The 26236-nt window shown below is 42.2% G+C and overlaps 1 protein-coding gene and 1 non-coding gene across 2 annotated transcripts; both read left to right on the top strand.

Annotated features, from left to right (window-relative positions):
* The first annotated feature begins 1968 nt into the window (after nt 1–1968).
* On the top strand, nt 1969–25010 carry LOC143352549 (uncharacterized). The gene is made up of 7 exons (XM_076785146.1): nt 1969–2091; nt 14660–14814; nt 17267–17389; nt 17466–17787; nt 19067–19242; nt 23608–23739; nt 24851–25010. The coding sequence occupies exons 2-7, from the start codon at nt 14704–14706 to the stop codon at nt 24947–24949; spliced, it is 963 nt and encodes a 320-aa protein (XP_076641261.1). The 5' UTR covers nt 1969–2091; nt 14660–14703; the 3' UTR covers nt 24950–25010.
* Nucleotides 5343–5462, top strand: LOC143353025 (5S ribosomal RNA). The gene has a single exon (XR_013082043.1). It is a non-coding gene; the product is annotated as a 5S ribosomal RNA (ribosomal RNA).
* Nucleotides 25011–26236: the final 1226 nt, after the last annotated feature.

Here is a 26236-nt window from a genome sequence, read left to right on the forward strand (position 1 = left end):
TTTTGGAGTTCTATAGAACTTTCGAGGTCCTTTGAATATTCCTCTTCCTGCAGCCTTGGCAGTCTCTCGGATGTCTTTCTCTCGACGATCTACAGCCGAATAAATCTAATTTCTCTTCCCAGAAAGCTTTCCTTTTCTTCCTACTAGTAAATACAAGTTCTTCTGTATAAAATATTAAATTGATCGCCGATCGTCGCCGTCACTCGACAAGGAAAAGACACGTTGTTCGGTTATAACACTCGGGTTCCAAGTGGGCAAAAGGATACGTGTAACACGTAGGCCCGTGTGCTCGGGACGCTGTTACGTAAACGCATTCGGCTCGATCGACGGAGGAAGAAACTCGTTGGCCTTTCTCGGATGAAGCTCGCCGCGGTCTTTGTCGTGGCCACGCGATCGTGAAAGCGAAAGTGACAATCCCCGTGAACTCGATCGGCCAAACGAATCCCGGGGAATGCATTCCGCCGTCAATTTCCTCGGAAAAGTCGTCAACACCTGCCGCCGACAAAAAGATACAAATGACGACATGACGAACGTCAGAACAATGAATCAACGCGTTCATCTAAAATGCGCGAAAGCGCGTTATAAAACCGACACGCAATTAATGGAACTGTTACGTGGCCAAAGTGCGAAATGTAATACCGTGGCGACAGTGACACAAGAAGATGTTATCCGCAAGACGTGTACAACGAGTGAAAACGCCAACAATTACCTCTTGCGACTATAATTATTCATTTCATTGTCTTCCATATTTTCGCTCAGTTTCGATATTCAATCTTACTCTTTCGTTGATTGAATAGTTGGTGAGACGGTACAGAACTCCGCAGAATTAATGGAATATGGAATTACTGTTGTGGAATTGTCAATTTTTGAACTCCTGTAGAGTCGTGTAAAAAAAAATATTAGAATATTCTGTGTGTGCCCAAGTCTTTAATTTCACATTCTTGAACTTATCTTTCTCCGAAGATCCTACTTTTGTTATTAAACAGTTTTTCTCAAAATTGCACAAATTCAAACGACTTTATTTTTCATTTGAAATGAAATAAATTTCTTAACACCGCAGAGACTTTTGAATGTCATAATGCCCACCATGTGTAACTGTGACTCAGCCAAAAATATTAACTTACTCATTTCTGTCGTGAAATGCGCAGTCTAGTTACTATGAACGTATTCAAATTACTAAAGAAAGAAAGAAATATTTACTCGGTTCCAGTGCCTCATAGGTGACTTAAAAGAATATTATTTTCCTTCGAGATCTAGTGATTAGAATATTTCGCAACGTCGGAGCGCCGTAGCTCCAGCTGTCAGGCGTCATCGACGTTCTCTGATCGGGACCTCGTCGGTCCCATTAATTAGCCGTATAACTGGGTTTCCTGATTACGGTGCCGTCAATCCGGCGTCGCAGGAAGTGCCGTAGAAAAATGTTGGAGCGGCTTGAGTCACGCGGCGTTGGGATTACGCCATAAATTTCGCCCACCTTCGTCGCGACCGGCAGAGCAGCGTGCGTTTCGTTCAGCCAATTTCCCCGTGACGGCTTTCCTCCTCGTTCGGCAAGCGCGGCTCTTCAGCTCTATTCGAGGTGTCGATCGTGTCGATCGCGTCGCTTTCCTCCCGGATCTCCACGAAAACATAGTGATCTTTGCCTGGCGCCATGACGAAACCGGGACCGCCGATAGGGTCGATTGAGAACCGCTGCTAACGTTATAAGAGGAAACACGCCCAGGCGAGACAGTTGTTCTTCGTCAGCGGAAACCTAACTCGTCTTCCGTCGGCTCTGATCGGACAAACAACGTTGATCTTTTTCCACTCGATCGTGTAAAGTGCGTCAACAGATTTTTTATCTGCTTATATGTTCCGATTTTTCCGGCGCGCACGTCCCCGAGGATTGTCGATCGTTTTGCAAATATCCGAGTGAGAGTGAACCACGTTGATCATCGTGGAACCTGTTAACGAGGGGCACGGTGTACCAGCGGTCAGGTGATGCAGAAGTCGATCGGGCCCGACCACCACGTGTCTCGAAAGTTTATGGCAGAGTGAACCCTTCACGGTGTGTGCCGATCGTTATTGAAAAGGATCGAGGACGTCGACACGGGGGTAAGTAAACGTGTATGCCCGACGTTTGTTTTACCGTGTTGTCGCAAACTAGAGACGAGGAATTCGCTGTTGGTAGAAAGCTGGTGTTCGGACTTTCTCGATGGTGCTCGCCGACATGACAATCTTCGTATTAGAAAATGATTGTGATAGAATGCAAGATGTCTAATACAAGCACGTGACAATGTGAGAAAATTGGAAAGAAGCTGTGGAAAAATTTCAATGATTTATGGCATAGCACTCGAAACAGATTTACGACATTCTCCTGAGAACATCTCGTAATAATATTGTAATTTATATGATACGTTTAAGCCCTTGCATTATCTATGATTTACTTTGTCTATACTTTTGTCGAGTGGCTAAATGTCGAGAACAATACTCTTACGTTAACCAATTATTCGAGTAATAAAGTTATAAATATCTATGTTAACCACGTTCAATAAAATAAATGAAATAAATAGCCCCCCAAAACCATTCAATTTAACGGCCACACATTATTACCAATAAACAGATTGCAGTGCAAGAGATGAAAGGAGACAATCCGGAAGCTCTTAGCGTTCAATCAAACCACTTAAAAATTAAATAGCACGTTGCCGGGCGCCTGAGGCATTTTTTCGAATTCGGTTGCGTGCCGCGCATTCGTTAACCCGGATAAATAATTAATCGTAAAACTGTATCGAATTGCCCGTGTTCGGCCAGCTCGATCGGAATCGGAGGAACCGGAGCATCCACTTTCTTTTCCCGTGCGGTTGCATAACGCCGGTCACCTTGCAGTCGTTGGACGTGCATTCTCGGTTTCGGGCCGGCTGGCTTCCACTTTTCTCCGGGAGGGGCCGGCCGAAAAAACGAAGATTTTAACCACGAAACCATCCTGTTCCTTGAAAGGAAGGCTATCGGCTTTCCTGCCGGCCAATACGATACCCAACAGTGTTTTACATAAGCCCTGGCACTTCCGGCTTCTCCGATGAACTCGATTTTTTGGTCGCCGCCGACGGATCGACTGAAATTTCGTCGTTCGGTACTTTTACTCTGTTCGGGTCCTCGATCAGCCCCTTCCACATTCTCTGCCCCCCTCCGCCTTTCTTTCTCCGGCTCTTAGGCTCCATTTCTATTTATTTCCTTTTTAAATGTGTGCTTACTCTCCGCTTAAGGTTCTCCTTTTTTCACTGTCACTTTATTCTTCTTCCCTTCTTCTGACTTACTCAATTTCGATCTTCTTTTTGATTTTATCCTCTTTTTCGTTGATGTCTCGGTGGTTGGTCTTTTGCTCTTGCTCTTTCACTTTTTTTCTCGCCTGTTACGTCGGGGATCTGGTTTTATCAGTATTCCTGTTTTTCAATCTTTATATGTTTTTCTTTCAATCTTCTGCTCAACTTCCTCATTCTGGGGCTCTATCTGTTCTGTAGGATCTTGTTTCCTCAATCTTTGAAATGCTCGTAATTCCTAATTCATAGGCAGTTCTCTTCTCAACTTTCTTCTATTTCACTGTGTCTCTCTATTTCTCTAATTTATGCACTCCATTTTTCTTAATATTTCTCTATTTCACTGTGTCCCTCTATTCCTCTATTTTATACACTCCATTTTTCTTAATATTTCCCTAATTCGTGGCTTCTATTTTTCTTGATATTTCTCTATTTCACTGTGTCCCTCTATTTCTTTAATTTATAGACTCCATTTTCCTTAATATTTCTCTATTTCACTGTGTCCCTCTATTTCTCAAATTTAAGGGCTCCATTTTTCTTAATATTTCTCTATTTCACTGTGTCCCTCTATTTCTCAAATTTAAGGGCTCTATTTTTCTTAATATTTCTCTATTTCACTGTCTCCCTCTATTCCTCTAATTTATAGACTCCATTTTTCTTAATATTTCTCTATTTCACTGTGTCCCTCTATTTCTCAAATTTAAGGGCTCTATTTTTCTTAATATTTCTCTATTTCACTGTGTTCCTCCATTTCTCAAATTTATGGCTCTATTTTTCTTAATCTCCTTGTTCATTCCCTCTACCATATAAGCTCTCTTTCTCTATTTTATTTTTCTATCTCGCTTTTTATTTTGCCTGCTTCTTGCCTGCATCTTTGCCTCTGTCTATATTGACCAGTTTCTTTCTTTTCTACGCTCTCTCTCTCTCTCTCTCTCTCTCTCTCTCTCTCTCTCTCTCCCTCTCTTTCCTTTGAGTTGGAAAGTTACCTAGCGTCGATCCGCCTCGAAAATACCTTCCACGTTTACGCATCCGGTCGTGGTGTGGCACCACACGACGATCAAAGACGAGCGAGAACGGTCTGACCACATAATAGCTGTACTACTTACGGAGCCGACAACCATCTACTACCCACCGAGGACCGTGGTTTTCTTGGTTCTTCAACGACAATTTGCGTTCATGAATGATTACCATCGCTCGTTGAGTTTCGTCTATGACCAGTGCATTGTCCTCGATTTTCCAGTTAATGAGACTGTGGTTCGCCAATGGCGACACACTACCTCCTTTCTAAACAGTGTTCGCACTTTTGAGATGCTGATCTGATAATGTTGCTTCACTTGGTAGCATTTCGTTGAATTGACAGTCTGGTCCTTGATGGGAAGATTGGATCAGGAATATTGTAATCTGCTGACGAAATAGTGCACTGAGGACGTTGAGCTCGTTTCCAGGCCTTGAAATTATAAAATGACAAGTTTCGAAATCTCGAATGACCGTGTAGAGCCTACCAATGTTTTAAACAATCGATTTTCAGTGTTAATTTTGTGGGAGAAGCGTTGAATAGTGGTTGGTTGATGTGTCTGGTCAGTGCGGACCGTTTCTACTGATTTTAGTAGAACGTCTTTTAAGCTCAATTTGTTCATGAAAACGGTGTTTTATTTGTTTTATAATTAGCATAACATGTGTACTATTCGACAGAAAAAACCAATTGTCTAATTTCTTTTCTAAATCTAACAATTATCTTTTTGGACTTCCAAATCGACAATCTAACAAATTATTAATTCTCTAGTCAGAAAGACTTAAGAGTTTTAAGAGTACACTATAAGTAGTGTACAGGCTCTTACTGTTTGATTATGCATAAAGTGTACTTTTATAATGTAAAGTATTTTTCAGTATATTTATGTTATGGCTTATCAAATAAATGCGAAATTGCATTTTAGTTTATTTCGTTGGACGTGAACTTAATTTATATGTGTATGTGTTAGGTTTAATAATTAAATTATATTATTAGACTAGGTCTGGATTAGGTCTAGTCACGTTTCGCATTAGTTATACTCCGTCAACGACCATACCTCGCTGTAAAATACCGGTTCTCGTCCGATCACCGAAGTCAAGCAGCGGTGGGCGCGGTTAGTACCTGGATGGGTGACCGCCTGGGAACACCGCGTGTTGTTGGCACAATTTTTTGTTTATTTTTCCCTTTTTGCATCCGATTATTTTTTTTTTAATTTCTGATTAATCGGTTCTGGCACTGTTCCTTCAATCTTTAATCCTGGAGAATGTCTTTTGCAAGATTGAAAATTGACTCAAATAGTCACTTAACCAGTTAACTGTGTTTGACGAGTATACTCGTCATGAAGAAATGGCAATATTTTGTGTCATGACGAGTATACTCGTCAAAACAGCTATAATTCAAACAGCGGTTAATTTTTGCGACGCAACTTAGGTACACATTTTTCAAAGAGGTCCCAACAGCTAACTGGTTAATGTATTGATCAACAATCATACAAATACTACAGAATCATAGTGAATCTGTAAAACAAAAACCATAGAATTAAGAAATAACGCGATGAACTAGCAACGTAGAAAATTGTTACCTCAATCTTTTTGTGCCTTGCAAATTCTATTTATGGTTGCTGCATTCGATTTATCAGTATAAAATTACTGTTTGAATAGGATCGAATAATAGCATTACCGATAAATAAATGTTAAAAGCGATCTCCTTGAGAACAGTCATGTACTAAATTGTGTATCCAGATTGTATCTTTATGAAGCTAAATTAGATCTTGATTGCTATTTTCAACCACTTATTACATTTATCTAAACTAACAATTACATACTCACAATTACTGACACTGCTACAAAAAGTAATCCTACATCTATAACGGTCCCCAAATAAAGCCATCCATCGCAAAACAATAATTGCACACTCGACAGCAAGCATTTAAACTCTATTTCACCATATAGGCACAAAAGCGCACAATCTGCAATTACATTTCATAATAACACTCGTTAATCCCCCCCCCCCCCCCCCCGCCATTAAAAACTAACATTCACTCACATTTTATCTAACATAATCTCGTCCAGTCGATCTCGTATGTAGATCGTCCCGGAGTCAAGCCTTGAAAACCGTAATTAAAAAATAGACTATCGTGCTGCCGTTGCGCAAACATAATATTTATTCTAAACCGAGGTTGTTCATGTAAAAAACAAACACCGTTCTCGTCCATGAAGAGCAGTCGCTTTCGCAATGTGTTCCCATGAGATCGACCTCTTCCTCGATACGTGACGCGTATTAATAATAACGAGTACTAAAAACGTGAACCATTGCGCAACAATTTCAACCGAAGAACCCAGAACCCCTGTGCACTTTGCACAATTTCAGTCCTCCTTTTCTTCTTCTTGGTAATCCTCGATCGAGGTGTATCGACCAGTCACCTTGAGGGATCCAAACACAACGAAATCAGGCGATTCTCGTGATCGTGGTTTTCGTCATTCCTCCCTAAACCGAGGACTTCCTCGGCTCGTAGCGCATGTAAATCACGGGGAAGCGAATCGTGACCATTGTGCAATTTTATGTGTCCTCAACGGAGACGAAAACCGCTGCAAATAAAACAACGCGTGCACGTACCATCCGCAGAGACCACCTGCGATCTAGACCATCGCGATCGGCAATTAACTTTCCAACCGGCGCAATAGAAAAACACATAATCGGCCACTGTGCGTTAAAACCGTTGCGGAATACAAATAATCCCACTGGAGCAGCGATTGACGTAAAAGCGCTTAAACTATTCAGGTTAAACAATGAAATAAAACCATCTTATATACTATCAAGAACGAAAGCATTCGTACAACTAGATTTTAATTATACAATTTATAAATTGATGGTATCGTGTTGTTGAATTAATTTGTTTGATAATTTGTGTGGAGTGTGTTGCACGCTTACGGAAAAGAGAATATAATATTTTCTTTTTGTCTAATTCATATTACTGTAAATTCTTGATCCAAGCCCAATCCTCGGGTCCGTGCTGTGACATAGATCGTCTAGGGCTACCATTTTCTTGTGACCGCGTCCAACCACTAAATACCGTTCAAATTATATCGTGTTTAGTGTCATTTTAATCAGGAAAATGCCGCAGATAAGTTGGCGAAAGTCCCATAAAAAAATAATGCAAAATAAAGAAGTTTCGTAATTGGATTAGTAGTGGTTCACACCGATACACCCGTCCCGGTATCGGATTACGCGGCATGTTTACACTTTACACTGCTCGCGATTTATGCCCCCCAGTGGAGGGGTTAGGCGAACTGATTGAGATCGTGCAGCTCCGTTCGGCTTAGATCGAAACTTTACTGTACCGAATTTCTTCAGCAGCATGGCAATCTTTTTTAGTTTTATGCATACTGCATACACAGGTGCAGAAAGAGAATGAGAATACAAGATAATGTAAATGATTTTCAATTTTAAACATTCCTCGGTGTTTTCAAAAAATATTCCACCTTCAAAGCATATGTTGTTTAAGCACTTTTCAAGCACATGCCATAAAACAGCGATTGAAATGTACCAATATCATAATTCAGACTTCAAAGAACCAAAATGCATTCGATGCAACCAAGTCTCTTGTCCTTGGCGCTTTCTAAATTCACAACAACATCAGCCATGATTAAATCAATGTTGCATCGGTCCGCGAAAATTGCAGCTCGGTATGCACCGCAGCTTTAGCGTTTTTGCGATTCCAAGGTGACCTGAAAATCTACACCACCTTCAAGATTATGGTCAAGGTGAAAGTACAGTTCGTCCCGATTAGCTTCGCGGATCGTTGCAAGCGAGCAGCGATAATTACCGACGAATCCCGTTTCAGACTGTAATCGAGGCAGCCGTAAAAATAGTCGAGCGATCTCCGACGGAAACGAAACATTTCAGTGGCCGAGAAAAAGGACCGTTCTCACTATGTAATTGCGGTTTAATGTTGGCGTCCGCTGTCTATCGCGAATCCGTGGCAAATCGCTGGCTTTTAAATGAAAACTACGACCGCGTTTCCCGAGACCTGACACAATTTTTGCAAGCATAGTATTTGGAGAATTAGTTATAAAAAATCCCACATTTCACTGCGATTGCCTTTTTACGTGAGTGGTTTAATCCTGCGCTGATTATTGGATCGGTTTGTAACTAAAGAAAGCAAAGTATTTTATTGCAATTGCCTTTTCATATAAGTGGTTCGATGGTTCGCTAATTATTCGAGCGATTTTTTAATTACATAAAGCAGAATATTTTATTGCATTTGTCTTTTCAAAGTAGTGTCTTGGTTTTCTTAACAGTATTTTGTTCTTACTCGGATACTGTATAAGTGATTGATTTCGTTTTGAGTTTCAGAGGATTGTTGAACGTATTGGAACACGTTTTTGAGCATAACAGAACACAATGAACCGTGTTCTAGTCAATTTCGTTTTTATTTAATCGATACCAATCGCGTATACTATTTTATACGCTTATTTAATTATATAATTATGTATCATCGATGGAACAATTTATTACCTTTCTAACTGTGTTCTTCAGGCGGCCATAAATGCAGGAAATGCTCGCAAGTTACCATTAATCTTAGGTGTATCGATCTCCGAATCACTTTTTCATTCGCAACTTTACACGTCCGTAAAGATCCTGAAAGATCATAAAATTGAATTGTAGTAGAGAGAACTTTGGATCGAACCAAATATTTCTTGCGTTACCGGTAGTGTAAATTAGCTATGCACTATAAATAGGACTACGTTCTTTGTTCGTTTATGGCAGAAATCAGTAGGAGAAACACAAGACAGTGAAAACCCTGAAAGAAGTATACTGCCGTGTTATTTTCATCTCATTAAAATTGTCGCAGAAGAAATATATTGTTATTCAATCGAAATTTCGTGTAACTGGTGCAGACAATTTTTATTGTGCACAGAAATCTGCTGTCCAATTACAAACCATTAAGTGTGTGTAGAAGTTTTGGTCTTTTTCAATCGGCCATGCATAATCAACTTCGAAAACTACAACTACGAAAAGAAAAATATTCTTTGATAAACACAAATAATATTTGCGTTATTATCGGTAGCACAAAGTGACTAAAAATTATATACCAGATCCAATGCACGAACTGATTTAAATTAGCCTACTTTTCTCTTCGTGTTCCAAAAGAAATAAAATGTTTGTCAACATTTCAAGGTCCCCACACAAACAATTTCATAGACCAATTATTTAATAACTTTTCTGATCAATTATAAGACATGAATATTGCAAACTGCATGCAAGTTACAACAACCAGTTAACAATAATCTGGATGCATCGTAGAGCCAGTGAAGAGGACAAACATTCATTGCGTTATTGGTACAGCGAATTAACTATGCATTAAAAAAATAGCTGCGACTTAGCCCTGCGCGTTAAGAAAGACGAACATTAGCATTATTATCGACGGTATGAAGTAACTTACACGCTACATACCATGCTTAGCCCACTCGATTAAAATTAAGCAACTTTCCCTGGCATCTCCAAAAAGAAAGCGAACAGTCGCCCACATTTCTGGGTCCACGTGTAAACCATTTACTTAATATCTTCCGACGGGAGCAGCTTTCGGATCAATTATAAAACAGGAAATCTGCAAACTGCAGCTTTTCACGGGCCGCGTCCAGTGTTAAAGCGACTCGTTAAGCGTAATCGCGCTTAATTGCGATGGCAGCGTCCTGGAGCAGCGGCGTGGCTCGTTGCGAGGCTCGTCGCCGTGTTTAATTACGGCAATTAGATCGCGAGGATACAGCGGACGGCACCGTACGTTTCGTCGCATCCCCGTTAGCGAGCCCGGTATAGCAAACGCGCGATATTTAAAGCGAGAAAGAGTGTACGGTCCAATTTGGAGAAACTGGCGTTGCGTAATCGGCGTTACGATGGTTCGGCGTCATATGAGATAATGCTATGAGAAAGTGGCTGCACCTCGCCGGACACCCGACGCACATGGTTTTGCAACGATAGTTCGCGATCATAATGGCCGGCCGATAGCCTAAAATCGCGCGGACACTGCACGCATTCGAACAGCCCGCCCGTTTTCGTAAGTGCACCTGTGAGCGTACGCGCAGCTTACAAATGCGCGGTTATATAATTTATTGCAATTACGCGGCCCCCTGCTTTCCTTATTAGTTGTCGGAGATGTTGGGAATGGGACGCGTGGGATGGGATATCGATGGGCGACGATCGAAAGGTGATTGGTATTTGTAAATTCTCCGGCTCGGTGACATGTCACTTTCTCATTAAGACGTTGTACAACTTTCTTTTTACCGTATCTTTCTCGAAATTATTTTTATGAGAGATTTCGAGGGTGGTTTGCTTGAAGGCAGCTCAATAAAAATTGTACAATTCTCTTTAGACTGTATGTTCTTCGATTTTTGCTTCAAAGTTTCAAAGTACTTTCTTCGAACATTTTTGGTATAGAATTTTTAGTGTAGTTCATCTTATGGTAGCTAAATAAATGTATTCCTCAGTTAAATAAAATATTTTGAGGATATTTTTATGGCCATGCCATTGGCACGGTGGGTCTCAGTGTTGATCACATATAAGTGACGTTACTCTTATTGTGACGCATTCGAATAAATCAAATCCTACTAGAATTGATAAAATGCAATGGGATTAAGGTGGCAATAAAATTCATAGGTGATTTTGGAAACCCAGAGAAAGAGCTCTTGATAGAAATGATAAAAATATTCTTTGGAGTATATTTATCCACTGACTCCGCATAAAATATTTTTTATATGGTCCCTACTCATGAAAATAAGTAAGTGACTATGTTTAGATGGAGCGCTCCATATTTGTGAGAATATTTTAAAACTATTCAGGCATATTAGATCTGTCATTCTTCGAACGTGCTCTATGCCCAAGTGAAAATAAATATAAACTGTTAAGGAATATAAAAATTTCTTTCAAATGGGAAAATAATTTGTGAATTTCCTTGTTCAAGACTTAAAGGAATTGCTTCCTGGATTTCACTGTGATGTATCAAGACGTATACATATTCTTAATTCAAAAGTGGTACTCGCGATGACTAGCTGGCGATTTTAAGTGGCAACTTTCCATGATGGTTGCAATTAATTATGTTCAGTTGTACTCGTGGGTCCAGGAAGAAAATACTACTTACGTCACAACACGTGTTTATTTTCCTTCTTAAGAACGTTGGGAATAGTCATGATATATGATAAGGTAAAGAAAGGCTACAATAAATAACTAATATATCGAGATAATATCTAGAGACACATATGAATCTGAAGAAGAAAAAGGTCTTTAACCAGTCTCAAAAAGACTCCTAGAAGCATAGTTTTCGTAGCATTAGATGTTATCAACTATGAATGAATTATTAAAAATCAAGGGGCTAAGAAGAATATGATCTTTGGGAATTGTTCCCTAAGAAACTGTAATACTTTATTACAAAATAATTTTCGTATCTAAGGTGGTTTATTTTAGAGTACCTCCCAATTTTTTTATTTAAAAATACTTATCGAATACAAAGTTGTGGTTGATCTCAAAAGCCAATGACAATAGTTCTTGAAAGAGGGATTTTATTTTTCGTTGCATTTGTTTTTTTAATTGAATAAAAACAAATGATCTTATCGCTGAAAATCGCAATTTTACCTCAGGGCGTACACCATTTTGTCTGAAATAAATATTTTCAAAAATCCTTCGTTCAAGGACCAGAATATAACATGATCCACAAATCTAATTGAATTTGTCATTTCGACTAGTATCTAGCAAGAATGATCACCATAAATTGTTTTCTCATACAGGACCTCCAGAAGATCAGCCATAACTCTGTAACCAACAAACATTTTTAACCAAAAAAATTACAAGATACTCTCCAAACCCAACCACTTCGATCCCAAAAACATGTCCTAAACAAACCCTCGCAGTTTCCAAGAAAAAAATTCCCAAAACTCACATTCCCTTGCTCTTTCCTGCCACACCTCGACTCTCAAAATCTCAAGATTCTCAAGATCCAGATAGTTCGCAACCCAACACCCTCTACAAAATTCCAACAATGCTAGCTCTACAAAATTCCAACCATCGCCTACTTGCGCTTGGAATAAACCATCACCTGAATCCACCACCCATCCTTCAAACCGACCCACATTTCCCACATCCCACATCGCTCCACATATCTTGCCTCACAATTAGCAAAAACATAAACTCCGTTGATCGAACTCGTGATGAAACGATATTAACATTTCCAGGCGGCGACAAACCAGTCAGACCGACATCCACTCCGCCGCTCCGCGAGTGCCCCAATGTATGCACGCTATCAGTGTCACTTTCGTTTCAACATGCTCCCCACCATGAAGTGTCGATGGGCGTGAAGATTTGCTCCTGAAAGAACCGCCTTTCCCGCGGTCGCATCTCGTCCAGTTCGTGTCATCTTCCCTCCTCGAGTGTCCTCGGTACTGTTCGGTTGCGCAATACCCGCGATTAGGGGACTCTTGCGGGGGGTACGGGAATTTCGAGAGCCGAGAGAACGAGGCTGCGCGGGATTCGCGGAGGAAATCGGAACCCGCCCCACCTAGGGGGCCCCCGGCGAGGCAGGCGAGGCCTGCTGCGATTCTCGAAGCTCGATCCTCGATTCTCGAAGGGGCACACATGCTCGCCTTCGTTCCCCTTCGGCTCGCTAAAGACATCGGGATCTCCTTCACCGTGGTCCTCAAACGAGGCTCGCGCTCCGTCAGGCACACATCTCTCACGCACTCGACCGGCTCACGCTCTGAGTAAGTTCACCGATCGCATCCTCGTCGCGCACACCTCCATTTTTTTTCGATCGCCGGCACCACGTGGCCAACTCTGACACTTTGACAGTCGGCCGGACACAGAGACTTTTTCACGATTTTGATCGAATTCTCTCTCGGGTTATTGAAGCCTGACGCTGCTGTGAATTAGAAGATTTAGACTCGCGTGGTTTCTGTTATCCTGTGGAGATTTCAAGTGGACTCTGAAAGTGGATTTGTTTCAGGCTGATTTTTATCTATTGGCAAGTGAAAGTCGATTTTAGTTTGGTAGATTGGATACGCGGAGGGGCGGGCTCGGATAGGCGTTTAATCCTTTTCGTGTGTAGTTAAAGAAATATGTACTTTTGTGGTGTTCCTGTTTATTCGTTGTAATTATATTGTAGTCGATTGATCGTCCGGTTTATATTTTATTTTTACTTACGCTGTACTCATGATGTAAATGATGGGAAGATATATGAAACTTTACATACACTTCAAATGTGACAAATTAAATTCTGTGGCACTGTACTGTAAGAGACCCAAGAATCAACATAATTGAACAATCGCATTTGCACGCATTAAATATGTTTAGCATCACGCTTCGACTGCCAAACAACACTTTCCTTAACTTTCATACGGGTTCACACGAATAAATTACAACTTGTTGATTGTTGAATATTCTTCACAAATTCACACGGTAAATTTGCCGATATTATGTGTTAGTATTCGTATTCAACACTGAATTCAGCCAATCGTGTCTTATCCGCAATCTCATCCTTCAAAAAAATCCATCAAAGTACAACACAATAACGCCGAGACAAACGATTTTACTAAAATAGAAAATGAATAAATCTTCAGTTTGAGGAACATATGGCGGCTAAACTAAAAGGCTCATTTTAAATTGCTCGGAACAATATCCAAGGGTTGGATTTAAGGTTCACTTGAGGAACATATGGGGAGGGGGAGGGTAAAATAAAGGACTCACCCTACTTTTAAATTGCTCAACAATTTTTAATTACTAGCAACGTTACCATAGCATCGCCACGTGATTTCGGCGGTTTTAAATTCGCAGGCGTTTCTCTCGATTTACACTTTACTGTCAAGAAACCCAACCCACAACTGCCAACATCTTCGAATCATCGCCACGTGATCTCGGCTGTTTCAAAGACACAGATATTTCTCTCGATTCGGATTTTTCTGTCAAGCGACACGCTCCACGCTGACTACCAACGTTGCCAAACCACCGCCACGTGATTTTGGAATTTTCCCGACCACGTTCGTCAGTGTCAGCTGTTCCGTCGGTTACGTTCCCTAACCCGTTCCGCCGTGCAGACGATTCCGAATCCGGCTGACTTTTACTTTTGCCATTTGGAAGGGTAGCACACGCGTCGATTGGCGGCGTGTCCCCTGGTCCTTGTGTTCGGGCCCGGTACGAAGCAGCTGTTCCGCGCGGTTGTTCGAACACGAATTTTCATTAATCCCCATCGGCCATCCTTTCACTTGACATTTCGGATCGCGGGTTCTCGCGTGTGCGCGCCACGCCGGGGCTCTTATATTTACACCGGTAGGCCCGGAACGGTACCGCTTGCTCAACGACACATTGATTTCCCCAGAGCAAACAAACCGAGTCGCAGGAAGCGGAAGAGAAGGAGACAAAATGAGGATCAGTTGCGTGCTGTTCGGCCTCGCGTTGCTGGCATCGATCGCCGTCGCCAGCCCCGTTGTCAAAAGGGAAGCGGAGTCCGAGGACCTCAGCCCCCTGAACGAGGTAAGCACGACGCGGTCGGGTCACGGGACCACCTCGATCGATCGTCGGTATCGACGCGACCTTGGAGCCAGCTCCTTAGAAAGCGTCCCCGGCGAAATCGAAAGTGTAATCAAATTTAGAAGCTTCTGTGACGTAATTGCGCCGGTAATGGATTCTTCGGCCGCCTCACATTTGTGAAACCAACTATGCGTACGTTCCACTGTCCATAGTCTGTTCGTGATCTGTGTTTTGTACAAAGTTCGGAGTCGTTGTACTTTGTAACCCGTCCCGTTGTAATTTGTGAAATTGTCCGCTAACAGTGTCGTCGATGTAGCTTCCGTCCTCCTGACCTCTAAACTTTGTGCATCTCTCCGTTGTAAATAAACATCAGGGAATGAGACAGACTGTGCAGGAGCTCCGTGTGAGTAGCGACAGTTGTGCAAGGAGCAAGGTGCACGCGCGCTCGTCCGATGTATAAATACCTAACCCACTTGGCGAGATAAGACTTCTTCTGTTTGCGTGTGTCGTTAACTCCTTGGGTTGTGGTTGAGGGAGATTCGTTCGTTCGCAGATTGAAAGTCAAACCGAAGTCAACTCGAAATTGTCATTCATTAAATATTATTTACAGGATAACGCACGTGCAAGTAGATCGAAGCTGTCGGCTATGAACTTTCAAAATGGTCGACCTCGGGGCCCGGGAACGTTGAACGGGCCTGCGCGGAGCAGAGGCGAACGAAATATCGATTAAAATCGCCGGTTACGTCGCGAGGTAATCGTTACGCGTAACGGAGACGACGAACGTCGACGAAATCGAAATGTAACTCATAAACAGGACGTGTCGGGAACGGTGAAAGTGAAAGCGCCTATTTCGAAGTTTTATTATCTCGCCGGCCGCCTGCGTCGCGAAGACGAAGAGGGAAACGGGAGAACGCGTCCGAGACAATCGATTGTTCCGGTGTTGGTCGTTTTTGGTACCCGGCTCTCGACGATATCGTATCGATGACGGAGAAAGACGAGCCGATGTTGTACAGGGAAAAAGAGAATCGCGACCACGAGGAACGAGCGGAGAGAGAAAGCGGTTGACTAACTCGAAGTTTGTAACTTCGTGGACGCGTGGCCACTCGTCGACACTTGCGGAGCCTCGGATTCTCTTTCCGGCTCTGTTCCACCGATTTTCCCGCTTTCTGTGGTCTTAGAACTCTGTCGGTTTGCTTTTCTATTTTTCCACTTCTCGATTTCTTTAGTTCCTCTACTTCTCAGTTTGCCCAGTTGGCTACTCTTCAACTTCTCGATTTCTCGAGCTCTCAAATTTTTCTAGTTCTCTACCCCTTCATATCTGTACTTCTTTCTACTTTCCTATCTCTCTAGCCCTCAATTTCTCTAATCATCTATCTCTATATTTTGTGTCCCTCTAATTCTCTATTCCACCGGTTCCCTACTTCCCTAGTTCTCTATCTCTCTAGTTCTCTGTCTTTTTAGTCCCCTGTGTCTCTAGAACTGTGCTTTTCGAGTTCTCTAATATTCTAGTGCTCTATTTCTGTAGTTCTCCAGTTTCTTTAGTTCTACGGTTCTACTATTCCGTGGTACTCTAATTCTTTAGTTTTCCAGTTCTCTAGTTCTCCAGTCGACCAGTCCTCTAGTTTCCTAGCGCTCTATCTATATATTATTCCATCTCTCTCAGAGCTATATTTCTTTTGTGTGCAGTGATTTCTCTATATATGTCGTCTAGGCCTGGACGATAAACGTCGCGGGATTATCCCCACTACCGCGAAGCTCGAGAGGCCTCGGACGCCGAGGAGTGTAAACATAACACGGCTCGGGTATGTCCCCTGGACGATGTAGTTGACATATATCGAGAATTCACTGTATTTGTATCTAGCTTACTTCTTTAAGTTACGAAGCTGATGTTCTCCATTTCTCTATTTCCTCCATCTCTCTCTCTCTCTCTCTGTCTCAAACAATTCCACTTCTCCATCTCTTAATTTCGCTTACGGTTTCATCCTCTCTCTCTCTCTCTCTCTCTCTCTCTCTCTCTCTCTCTCTCTCTCTCTCTCTCTCTCTCTCTCTCTCTCTCTCTCTCTCTCGTTTCGTGTCTGCCGCACACGCTCCAATCCTTCCTCTTCCTGTCGCTTATCTGTAAAATCGTTTACCGAGAACGTCTCAACCAACGCGTACACATATAATCGTCTTCAGCTCGACCGCAGGATTCCTCGCGCGCAATACTTCTAATTGATCATTTCCTCCTCCCGTGGCCGCCAATTCCGCGCGTTTCTACCGACGACGGCGGTATCGACCGAACGCCTTGAAATACTCACGGAAGTCGGCGCGTCTCGCGGCCCCGAGACACACTGTCTCTGCCTCCCCCTTTCTCTCCTTTCTCCGGTTACTCAATCCTCGAGACAATCCTCCCGCCGCGCGGGAGCGAGATCCTCCGTGCTGGTATCTCATTTCAATTAATCGAACCACCTGTCAGGTATACATCGTGGAAACTGACAGCGACCAGGCGGCAGACGACGACAGGACCGACCGGGACAAGCGAAAAATCGGAGTGGTCAAGCTGGGAGTCTCGAACGGGATCCTGAATTTCGTCTTCGGCGTAAGAAACAGCCTAATCGAGCCGTCTAACCCGAACCAGAATCGTTCCTTCACCTAGGGGTCCCGTTTATTTTTAGAAGCTAGATACCTTCATCGACTCGAAGACCAAAGCACTGGCGGTTTTGGACGAGTCGAACAAAGCGAAGAACGCCGCCTTCGGGATCGATCCGCATCACTCTGCCACCAGCAAGTTTATCAGCGAGCTGATAGCCTCGAAGATCCAGGCTGCCAGCGGCAGCATCGGACCGGTCGTGAACAGCGCGTCCACGTTCCTCACGAGCGCGAAGACCGGATTGGCCGGAGCTTTCGCTTCGAAACTGGCGCCTCTCAGCTCGATTGCGACTGGTGTCGCGGCTGGAACCGCTGGGAAACTTGACGGATCATTGGCTGTTGCTCCAGGTACTGTTCGCAAACCTAATTGACAAGCGACCGGCTGGCACAAACTGCCCTCGCAATAAAATTCCTTCGAACGAAACGTCCCAAAGAGGCTCTCAGCCTTCTTAACGAAGCTAGAAGCGGAAACGGATCGAAAGAGTACAGTGATCTTGACGGTTACAATGCGACCCATGATGTCCATGTTCAATTTCAATATTTAGTGTCTCTAATGAGTTGGGCCTGTAGACGGTGATTAGGTGGATTTTGGCATTTTAGAACATGATCCGAGAACTTGTTTCAATCTCTACAATCGTAATTATTCGTCAGCGGATTTTAACCTCCGTGGATTCGCGATAAAGTAGAGTAACGACGTTACCGACAAAAATATGCGAGAAATGGTTTTACATGTCTCAACCTTTCGTCCTTATATGAGAATATTTTTCGCTGGGAAAGGGCTCAATCGAAAGAGAATGGTTCAATCTAGCGCGCGCTGGTCATGAGCTGACGAGATTATGCAGATATTTGGTGATATAAGCGTTAGAAGTAGGCCAAAAATTGACGATCTGCATGTCGTGGAATTCAAGCATTTTTATTCCATTGGATGAGTTTTCTGGATGAACTCGAGAGTAGAAAATATCTCCAGCTACAAATTCAACTATATTTTCTCTTGATCCTCTGCGAAAGAAAGCCAAAAACTTGAAGCACGTTTCTGGCGTCAGAATTCATAGTATCGATAATACAGAGCAAAAAATGAGACAAGTTTAGTCGCAGACTTAAGACGGATCTCAAGACAAAATTATAGAGCATTTGTCGATCTGCTGACTCTGCAAAAGTCACGTGACTACCCTTGGCTCTTAAGCACGGCGCGTTCAACTGATGCTTTCCACGGAAGCCACTATAGTGGCGTACAGTGCTCAAGAGGTTAAGCATTTCTGACAGAAATAAGCGGGTGTTATTTGAAACCGGAGAAAGACGAAAAGAATTTGAGAGTGTCGACAGATTGTTTACAGCTAATTAAAATTGTAAAGGAAAGAAATAAAAGGAACTTTTATATGGTTCCTGCGTCCTGCAATCAGTGGACAGAATTTATATTTTCCATAAAGATCCGAAGTCTAATGATTACGATTTCTAATTAAGTTCGACCTCACTTTCAACATTTAGTGTTTCCGTATGTAGACGATAACCACTTTTTCAGTTTAATGGGTCTGCACGTAACTTTCGGTCCTAACGCAAGAAGCTAACGAACGAATGTCTTGTCTGGATTGTAAAAGTGCATTTAATTTGTCGAATTTGGGAGTTACAGACAGCGGCCACGGAGGGGGCAGTACCGCAGGTCTCCTAGGAAGCATCCTCAGCTCGAAACTCAGCAGCCTGTCCTCTCTGAGTCAAAGTTCCGGGGGAGGACATAGTCTTGACTCGGGCACGAAAGATGCCAGCGCTGGAATAAACCTTGGAGCGTTTGCGAATCTAGGCGGAGGGGTAGGATCACATTAAAACTGTTTCTCTTCTCTCTTCTCACGTTTCTCTATCGACCTGATCGTCGCTACTGCTTGAGACCTGATGCCTTCCGTGAATGCTCTTCTTCTGGCCGGGATTGGCCTTGGAAAGACTAGGGGTGGCTCCCGGAGCCCATCAACTTACAAGATATTAACCCTAGAAGTGTTCGTTCAAAATCGAAATAATTCATTCGTTCTTTGCTTCGTGGATCACGATCATTGTAAATACCAAATTAATTGAAATATCTGTTCTTTACTTCGTGATTACTGACATTGCAAGCAACAAGTTCTTCTTGTTCCGCTTTACATTACAAAAATACTGTCCTGTCAAAATTAGGTTAATATTACCATTTTCAAAGAATTATGAATCGATTTTTAGTGCTCGATGCTTCTAGTGTTAAGAACCCATCGTTTTCATCGCCTAAAATTACTAACGTTAAACCTACCGCCAGCAATCATCAAAATTATAAAGAACTTCCACGAGAGATGATTGAATAAATTCATTTCTTCGAGCAGGTTTCTAAAACACAACTCAAAATTTAACTGAATTCAATCTTGCCATTGTTATACAACAAGTGTTAGTGTCACTGTTGTTGCTCGGTAGGTTCGGCGTTAAGAAAGATCATTCATTATCGCGAGCATCGTCAAGGTCGAACCGGAAGACTCATTTTTTCGTTCACCAAACGCACCACTCTCCGGAAACAACTATTCTAGCATGCGAAATATAATAAATGGTTACGGACTCGGATAAATCGTTCTACAGCTAGACATATGTAGTCTTTCTACAATCGATTGTTCTCTCTCTCTCTCTCTCTTTAATTTATTAACTTGCTCGCGAGTTTTAAACGAGTCTCTGTTCCACCCTTCCGCTTTCTATGCTCCCGGTGCCCGGGAGAGGTGTTCCCCGCGCGAACGAATCTCAATTCTACACTGTAACATAGTTTCTCTGAACGTTTTCTCGTAACGGCACGGCGCGGACTGTCTGGTGTGCAGTAGCATGCAGTGGTAGCTGCATCTGGTTGCATGCAATGTAACGGCATTCCGTTCGCGTGGAAGATAAAAGCGAGAACCGGCAGCACGTCCTCCTTTAACGCGGCGCTCGCGTTGCCCAATGCATCCATAATTAACGGACTGCGGATATTACGCATCTATAAGCAAAACTATTTCTCCACAATTTAACCGTAATTATTTAAACATTATTTATCAAGTTTTCAAAACATACTCCTTGGAGGTGCTTCTAGCCGATACCTTCCCTTTTATTTCCAATTAAATGAAGACTTTTACGTGCTGGGTCAGAAAAGACCCGGCCTAAATTGAATAATACACCACTCTCAACCTATTCAAATTATCGAGGACAGAATCAGTAATTTTCATCTTTTCACCGTTATAAATCGAACCTACTCGGTTTTGTCACAAACGCATAAAATCCGCGGTCTAGTAATAAATAAATTCATCGATGCTGGCCCGACGTGGTTCAAGGATCGTGCTGTTGGACGAACGACCATAATTCACCGAACGACCGTCGGTCGGCCGTGTCTCGCGGTTCGCGAAATAACCTAACGACGCGCGCGGGTCATCTCTGGTTCGCCACTAATCGCTCGATGCACAGCTTGTCCTAGAGGCTTGGACGAGGGTCTCGAACCCTTGTCCAAGTGTCCTAACCGACCTAGATCCGCCGATTAAAGTCAGCATTATGTGCGCAAACAGTACGAATACGAACCACCGCAAGCGGCATATTATACGGCTTAAAATGGCGACCGTTGGACCTTGGACTGTGGACACGTCCAAAAGGGCCATCGAGCAGCACCGCTTGACAGAGGATCACGAAACACCAAAGCAAAGCAAGCAAACCGTCAAAAGCAAAGCAAAAGTCATCAAAAGCAATCTCATCAAAAGCAATTTCATCAAATTACACAACCGATCGCACAAAAATAAATCCGCTCACGAAACCGCAACAGCAGCTTCCCAGCAGCGACCGCCGAACAGTGCAAACTTGACGACATGGATTTTTCTTTCTAGCTCGGCCGATAAATTGCCAGGACACTACCACTACCCCCTCCCACCCTCTGTTACAAGCCCACCCCTCAAGACCGTCTATTGTTCAGCATTTCTTTTTTATTACCCCTTCCCACCCCGCTTTATAACCCACCCCCACCCACTCTTACCTATACAGCGCCGGCAATCAACGAGAATCCGCCAACGATGCGCAAAACTGTGTAAATAGGATTAGGAAGTAGTCGACGAACGAGCATTGCGAATGTTCTCCCTCGCTCGGATTACCTCGACGCTGTGTCATCGATGTAAATACAGTAGTATCTTATACAAGCTCTAAGTATTAACGACGACGAGAAAAGGATTGATTGTGGATGGCCACGATATGGTGATGATGTTGTCAAATAAACGCATGATCATGTTTTCTATGTACGAGCCGTGTACTCCGAAACCCTTTTGCGAGGTGTCCGTTCGATCCTTTCCCGTATTGATCCTTTCCGATCATCCGTGGGACGTCGATCTTAACCATTCTATGTTGGGGAGCTTATTAATTGGCATGATCAATGTCTGTGAGATGTTCAGCAGCAGCTTGATGATTTCTCTTGGAATTTGTTCCGAATATCTGGTACAGTGAAGATGATTCAAGAAAAGAAATTCCCTTTTGGAAGTGGTATCGTTGATGATCAAATCAATGCCTTGCTATAGTGATCTGTATCTAATGAGCGATGAAATCCTAGAGTCATTAGAGTAAGCTGGGTAGGTGTAGTGATATTCAGTGTACCTCGAATTTGTTTTTTTTTTAAGAGGGAGGATATGAAAATTAATTAATTAATTTTTATTTTTTTTTATATAACGTGGTGGCGAGATTGTGGGTCTCTGTGCACTTGTAGCATTCATAAATTTCGAAACTGCAAGGAAATGTGTACGTTAACAACAATTAGTGGTAACTTTACTTGATTCATAAGGAACCTCACCGTTGAGGAAAGTAGTCATTACCTCGGTCTTAAACGATTTCCTCTAAAAGAACGTTCTAAAAGGTTATGCTTATTATCTCTCCCGTATAACGATTAATAGCGAACAATGTGAAGAATGCAATAGTATTCGCAGTTCATTGAGATTAATTACTGCTGGCGTTTAACGTTACGGTATCGAAGTTAATGATAAACAGAAAGTATATTCTTGTTCAGCTTCAATTTTTGTAAATTATCTCTGGATCATTTAATTTCGCATAGAGACCCACACGATCCACTTTGATCATATGTGTATGAGACAATGCAGTGTCCAGACTTGGAATTTAATTTTTATATGCTCGAGCAAACCCGAAAGGAACTTCAACTATTCGTTCCGGTTTTGTTTAATTCATTATGGTAATGGCGTGGGAGTTTCCAAGGCGGTGAAAGTGTTAAATAATTATACAATGTTACTTTCAAAATTCTTTGTCGATTCACGGCCGCAATTACCGACATTAAAAAGTTTCTTAAGAAATCTTCGGCTAATCTCGAAAAACTTCAAACTTCCAAATAGCTATTAAATAACCATCGATAGACGGAGTGTTAATTGAAAAAACGCAAACTACGTCATGCTAGAGTGATTTACCTGTTGAACACGTTAGGTTCAATGAACCTTCTCTTGAATTAAAATCGTTTTTGCCTCAAACAGCTAAACGAGGCAACGAGAAACCGATTTATAGGAAAATGTACAATGTGTCGAAGAAATAGGTGACCAAATTTTCTTACTGTCAATATATTTATTATAGCATTTTCTTTTCCTACCACTGATTTTTGGTGAAATTTATTTTCGAAGACATTTAGTTTCGGTGCGATTTATAATAAAAATTAGTAGATTAGACACAAACCAATAAAAACATTTGGAGAATTTAAAAATGGCTGCTCTGTTATTTTCAACTGATGAAAATTATAAAGGGAAGAAATAAATATCTATATACATCGTATATCAAATCAGACAATTTTTATCTTGCAGAAATACCCAACCAGTATAATTAACATAGTGAAAAGCTGTGCTAACATTCTTACTCGTGATTGTACGTTTCTGTGACTGTGTTCCCTACCTTTCCCCATCTCCAGCAACCAAAAGTCCACCACATTACCGAACATTGGCTACCGATTTTCTCAACACGTTGTACGCTCAGTAATCGAAGTCGGCGAGGTCGTAGTCGCATAAAAATCGATTGCGTCAACGCGTAGGCTATGCCAGTCGCGATCTCGGTCGGCTCGATCGCGAACCCGTTCTCGATCGAGGTGAAAAATCGAGATCGGTGTCCGCCGGCGATCAGCCGCTGCCACTGTGAAAGGAGATCTATCATTGGCTGTGTGATTTTGTCTGTATTCAGGAAAAGATCGTGAGCACCACCGAGGACATCCCTGAATTCGACAGAAAGCGAGTATCCTTGGACGTGCCGTCATCAGCGTTCGGTACTGGCTTCAACCTAGTCACGAATGTCAGCAAAATCTTGAACAGCTTGATACTTGTAAGTTGAACAAATATTAGATCACTTCGCAAATCGTGTCCTTGATTTTCTTTGAACTTACTAAAACAAAATTCTTCTGCGACACGATTTTTCGGATGACTTAGTATTATCATATCGGCAAAAGAGCCGATAAATCGTAGTGAAATCGATCGTGCCACTTCGAGACTCGTTCTTTGGATTCGATCGGTTCGGCCGCGATTTTATTCTAGATCACGTGATCCACGCCGGGATCGCTTTTCCTGTTCGAAAGTTTCGCGGATCGTCGAAGGGGTTTCCGGCGACACCTTGCTCGAGAATCTGTCAGCGAGTTTTTTGCGGCTGGATTATCGATCGGCTTATCGACGGAAACGTGTTACCCTTCACTCGACATAAAACTCGTCATTGCAAAATTTTCGAGCGTGCATGCTAATCGACCACTAACGCGGAGACCGTCTCGACAAGTGAACTATATCGTTTGGTAGCGGCGTATTAATATTTGACGAGGCGACTGCCAAACAAGCCATCCTAAAAAAAAATTGTTGAGACGGGGTAATTGATTTAATGAAGTGAGAGTTTTATCAGGGTAAATCACTTTTTAATTCTATTGCCCTTTAGAGACCTCTTGGCGCATTTAATGCATCGTACACCGCAAAAATTAATTCTCAAATCTAGATAAATAATTCATACGTGCACGATGTTCAGCAAATTTTTCTGATCTAATAGATTTTTTATTTACTTGTAACAGTGGAATCTTAAGATTTTTCTGAGGTGTGCAATGCATCGAAAAATTTAATTTCTAAATCTGAATGACTGCTGTCCAGTTGAATCAATTCTTCACTGTCTAAGTTCATCTTTAAGACAAAAAGTGTATCAACTTTAACATTGTTTAGTATTTCTTACATATTCGATGACCAATTTTTTGCACGTCACTTCCGGAATGTAATAATGAGAAATCTATCGGACCGTACATTTTTATGGATCACTGTGTGCCTGACACGGCAGTAGCGTTATTTAGCACGTACTTTGAACGCTCAATTACCCGCAACTTCGAATTTCCACGGTTGATTTGCTGGATCGCTGTAGCGTGGAACCGATTCAACAACGAAGACCGATCTTTCTTGACGATTTTCAGAACTCAGCCCGCCGAACACAGACAGTCCTAGAGATCTTCAAGCCGTTCTTCCGCGGAGCGTTCGCTATCAAGGGTCTACCGTCCGACAATCCTCATTAGAAGAATCTGCTCAAGCATCCACGATGGAAAACAGCCCAACGAATCATTCAGGGATTATTAAAGTGGACTCCGATCGAAACGGGATCGATTGGGATCGGTAGAGAACATTCCAAAGATCCGTGAACGTAGTCTACGGTACAAAGATATAGAAACTTTAGAACGTGTTAACTAGTGGGGAGGATCGCGAGTAGGATAGATCCAAGGTAGCGATATTTATTAAGAAATTTGTTGCGGACGTTGATTTTCTGTGTAATTTAGTTTGGAAAACCCTTGTGCTGTTGCTCTCATTGATATTTCAATTTTAGAATGCATTGGGCGATGGAGTGCATTTTCATTTAACGAAATGGATGCTACCTTCGTTAATTGCATCAGTGAAGCACTTCAGTGCGCGATGAGATTTTGGTGGAATGTTCCGGATAAATTTTGATCATGCTATAAAATAGTTCCCGAAGATGCAGGCATCTGTAAATTGAATACTAGAATAGCGCTGTGTAGTTCAGAAATTTTTATTTCTGGTAGAATCGCATCGAAAGATTCTGGAGACTTCAATGCGTGGTAGATCAGTGTCATAGAAATTAAAAAACTACTAAATATTTAATATTACTATATTTAGAACTCCAAAAACCGTCTTGTATAATCAAAAATCATTCAAAAGTCGAGAGACATCAGTGCACAATAAATACACATTTTGGAGACTTCAACGCGTGTCGAAGAAGTACCCTAAGCTCCGAGTGATTTCAACGAACGCTCAACAAGTGACCTACAATCAAAATGGCCTCGAAGCGTACGAACATCTTCTAAATCTCTCAACGCAATAAATTACAATTTTCCAATTAAACCGCTCCAGCGTATAATCAAACAAGTATTAATGAGAGCAACTACGTGTAAAGCGAACAAGATAGCCCAGCGAAAAAATTAATGGCTCAATCAATCATCCAATAAGCATCAGTCGAGTACATTTTCATGGGCTACTAGAATCGCTCACTAGCTGCCTGAACTATCGTTCCGTTCCTTGAACGCGCAGCCATAAACTTACGCGTTTACTGGAGCTATAGTTCAGGAGTCGCGTGCCGGTAGAGAACACCTGCAATATTTCGCCTGACTATACATACTTCATAAGAGAACGCCAGGCAAGCGTTCCAGATACATGCAGGAGGAACCGACGGGTGCTCATTACAATTTAGAAACCGCCACTTGTATTAGACAAGCGCGTTAACAATTTTTCCGAAGCCAGCTTCGCTGCCTCGTAAAAACCGAACGAAGCAATTTGTCTTGTTAGCGAACGAT

Source organism: Halictus rubicundus, chromosome 3 (genome assembly GCF_050948215.1).
Source record: "Halictus rubicundus isolate RS-2024b chromosome 3, iyHalRubi1_principal, whole genome shotgun sequence".
Lineage (NCBI taxonomy): Eukaryota > Metazoa > Arthropoda > Insecta > Hymenoptera > Halictidae > Halictus > Halictus rubicundus.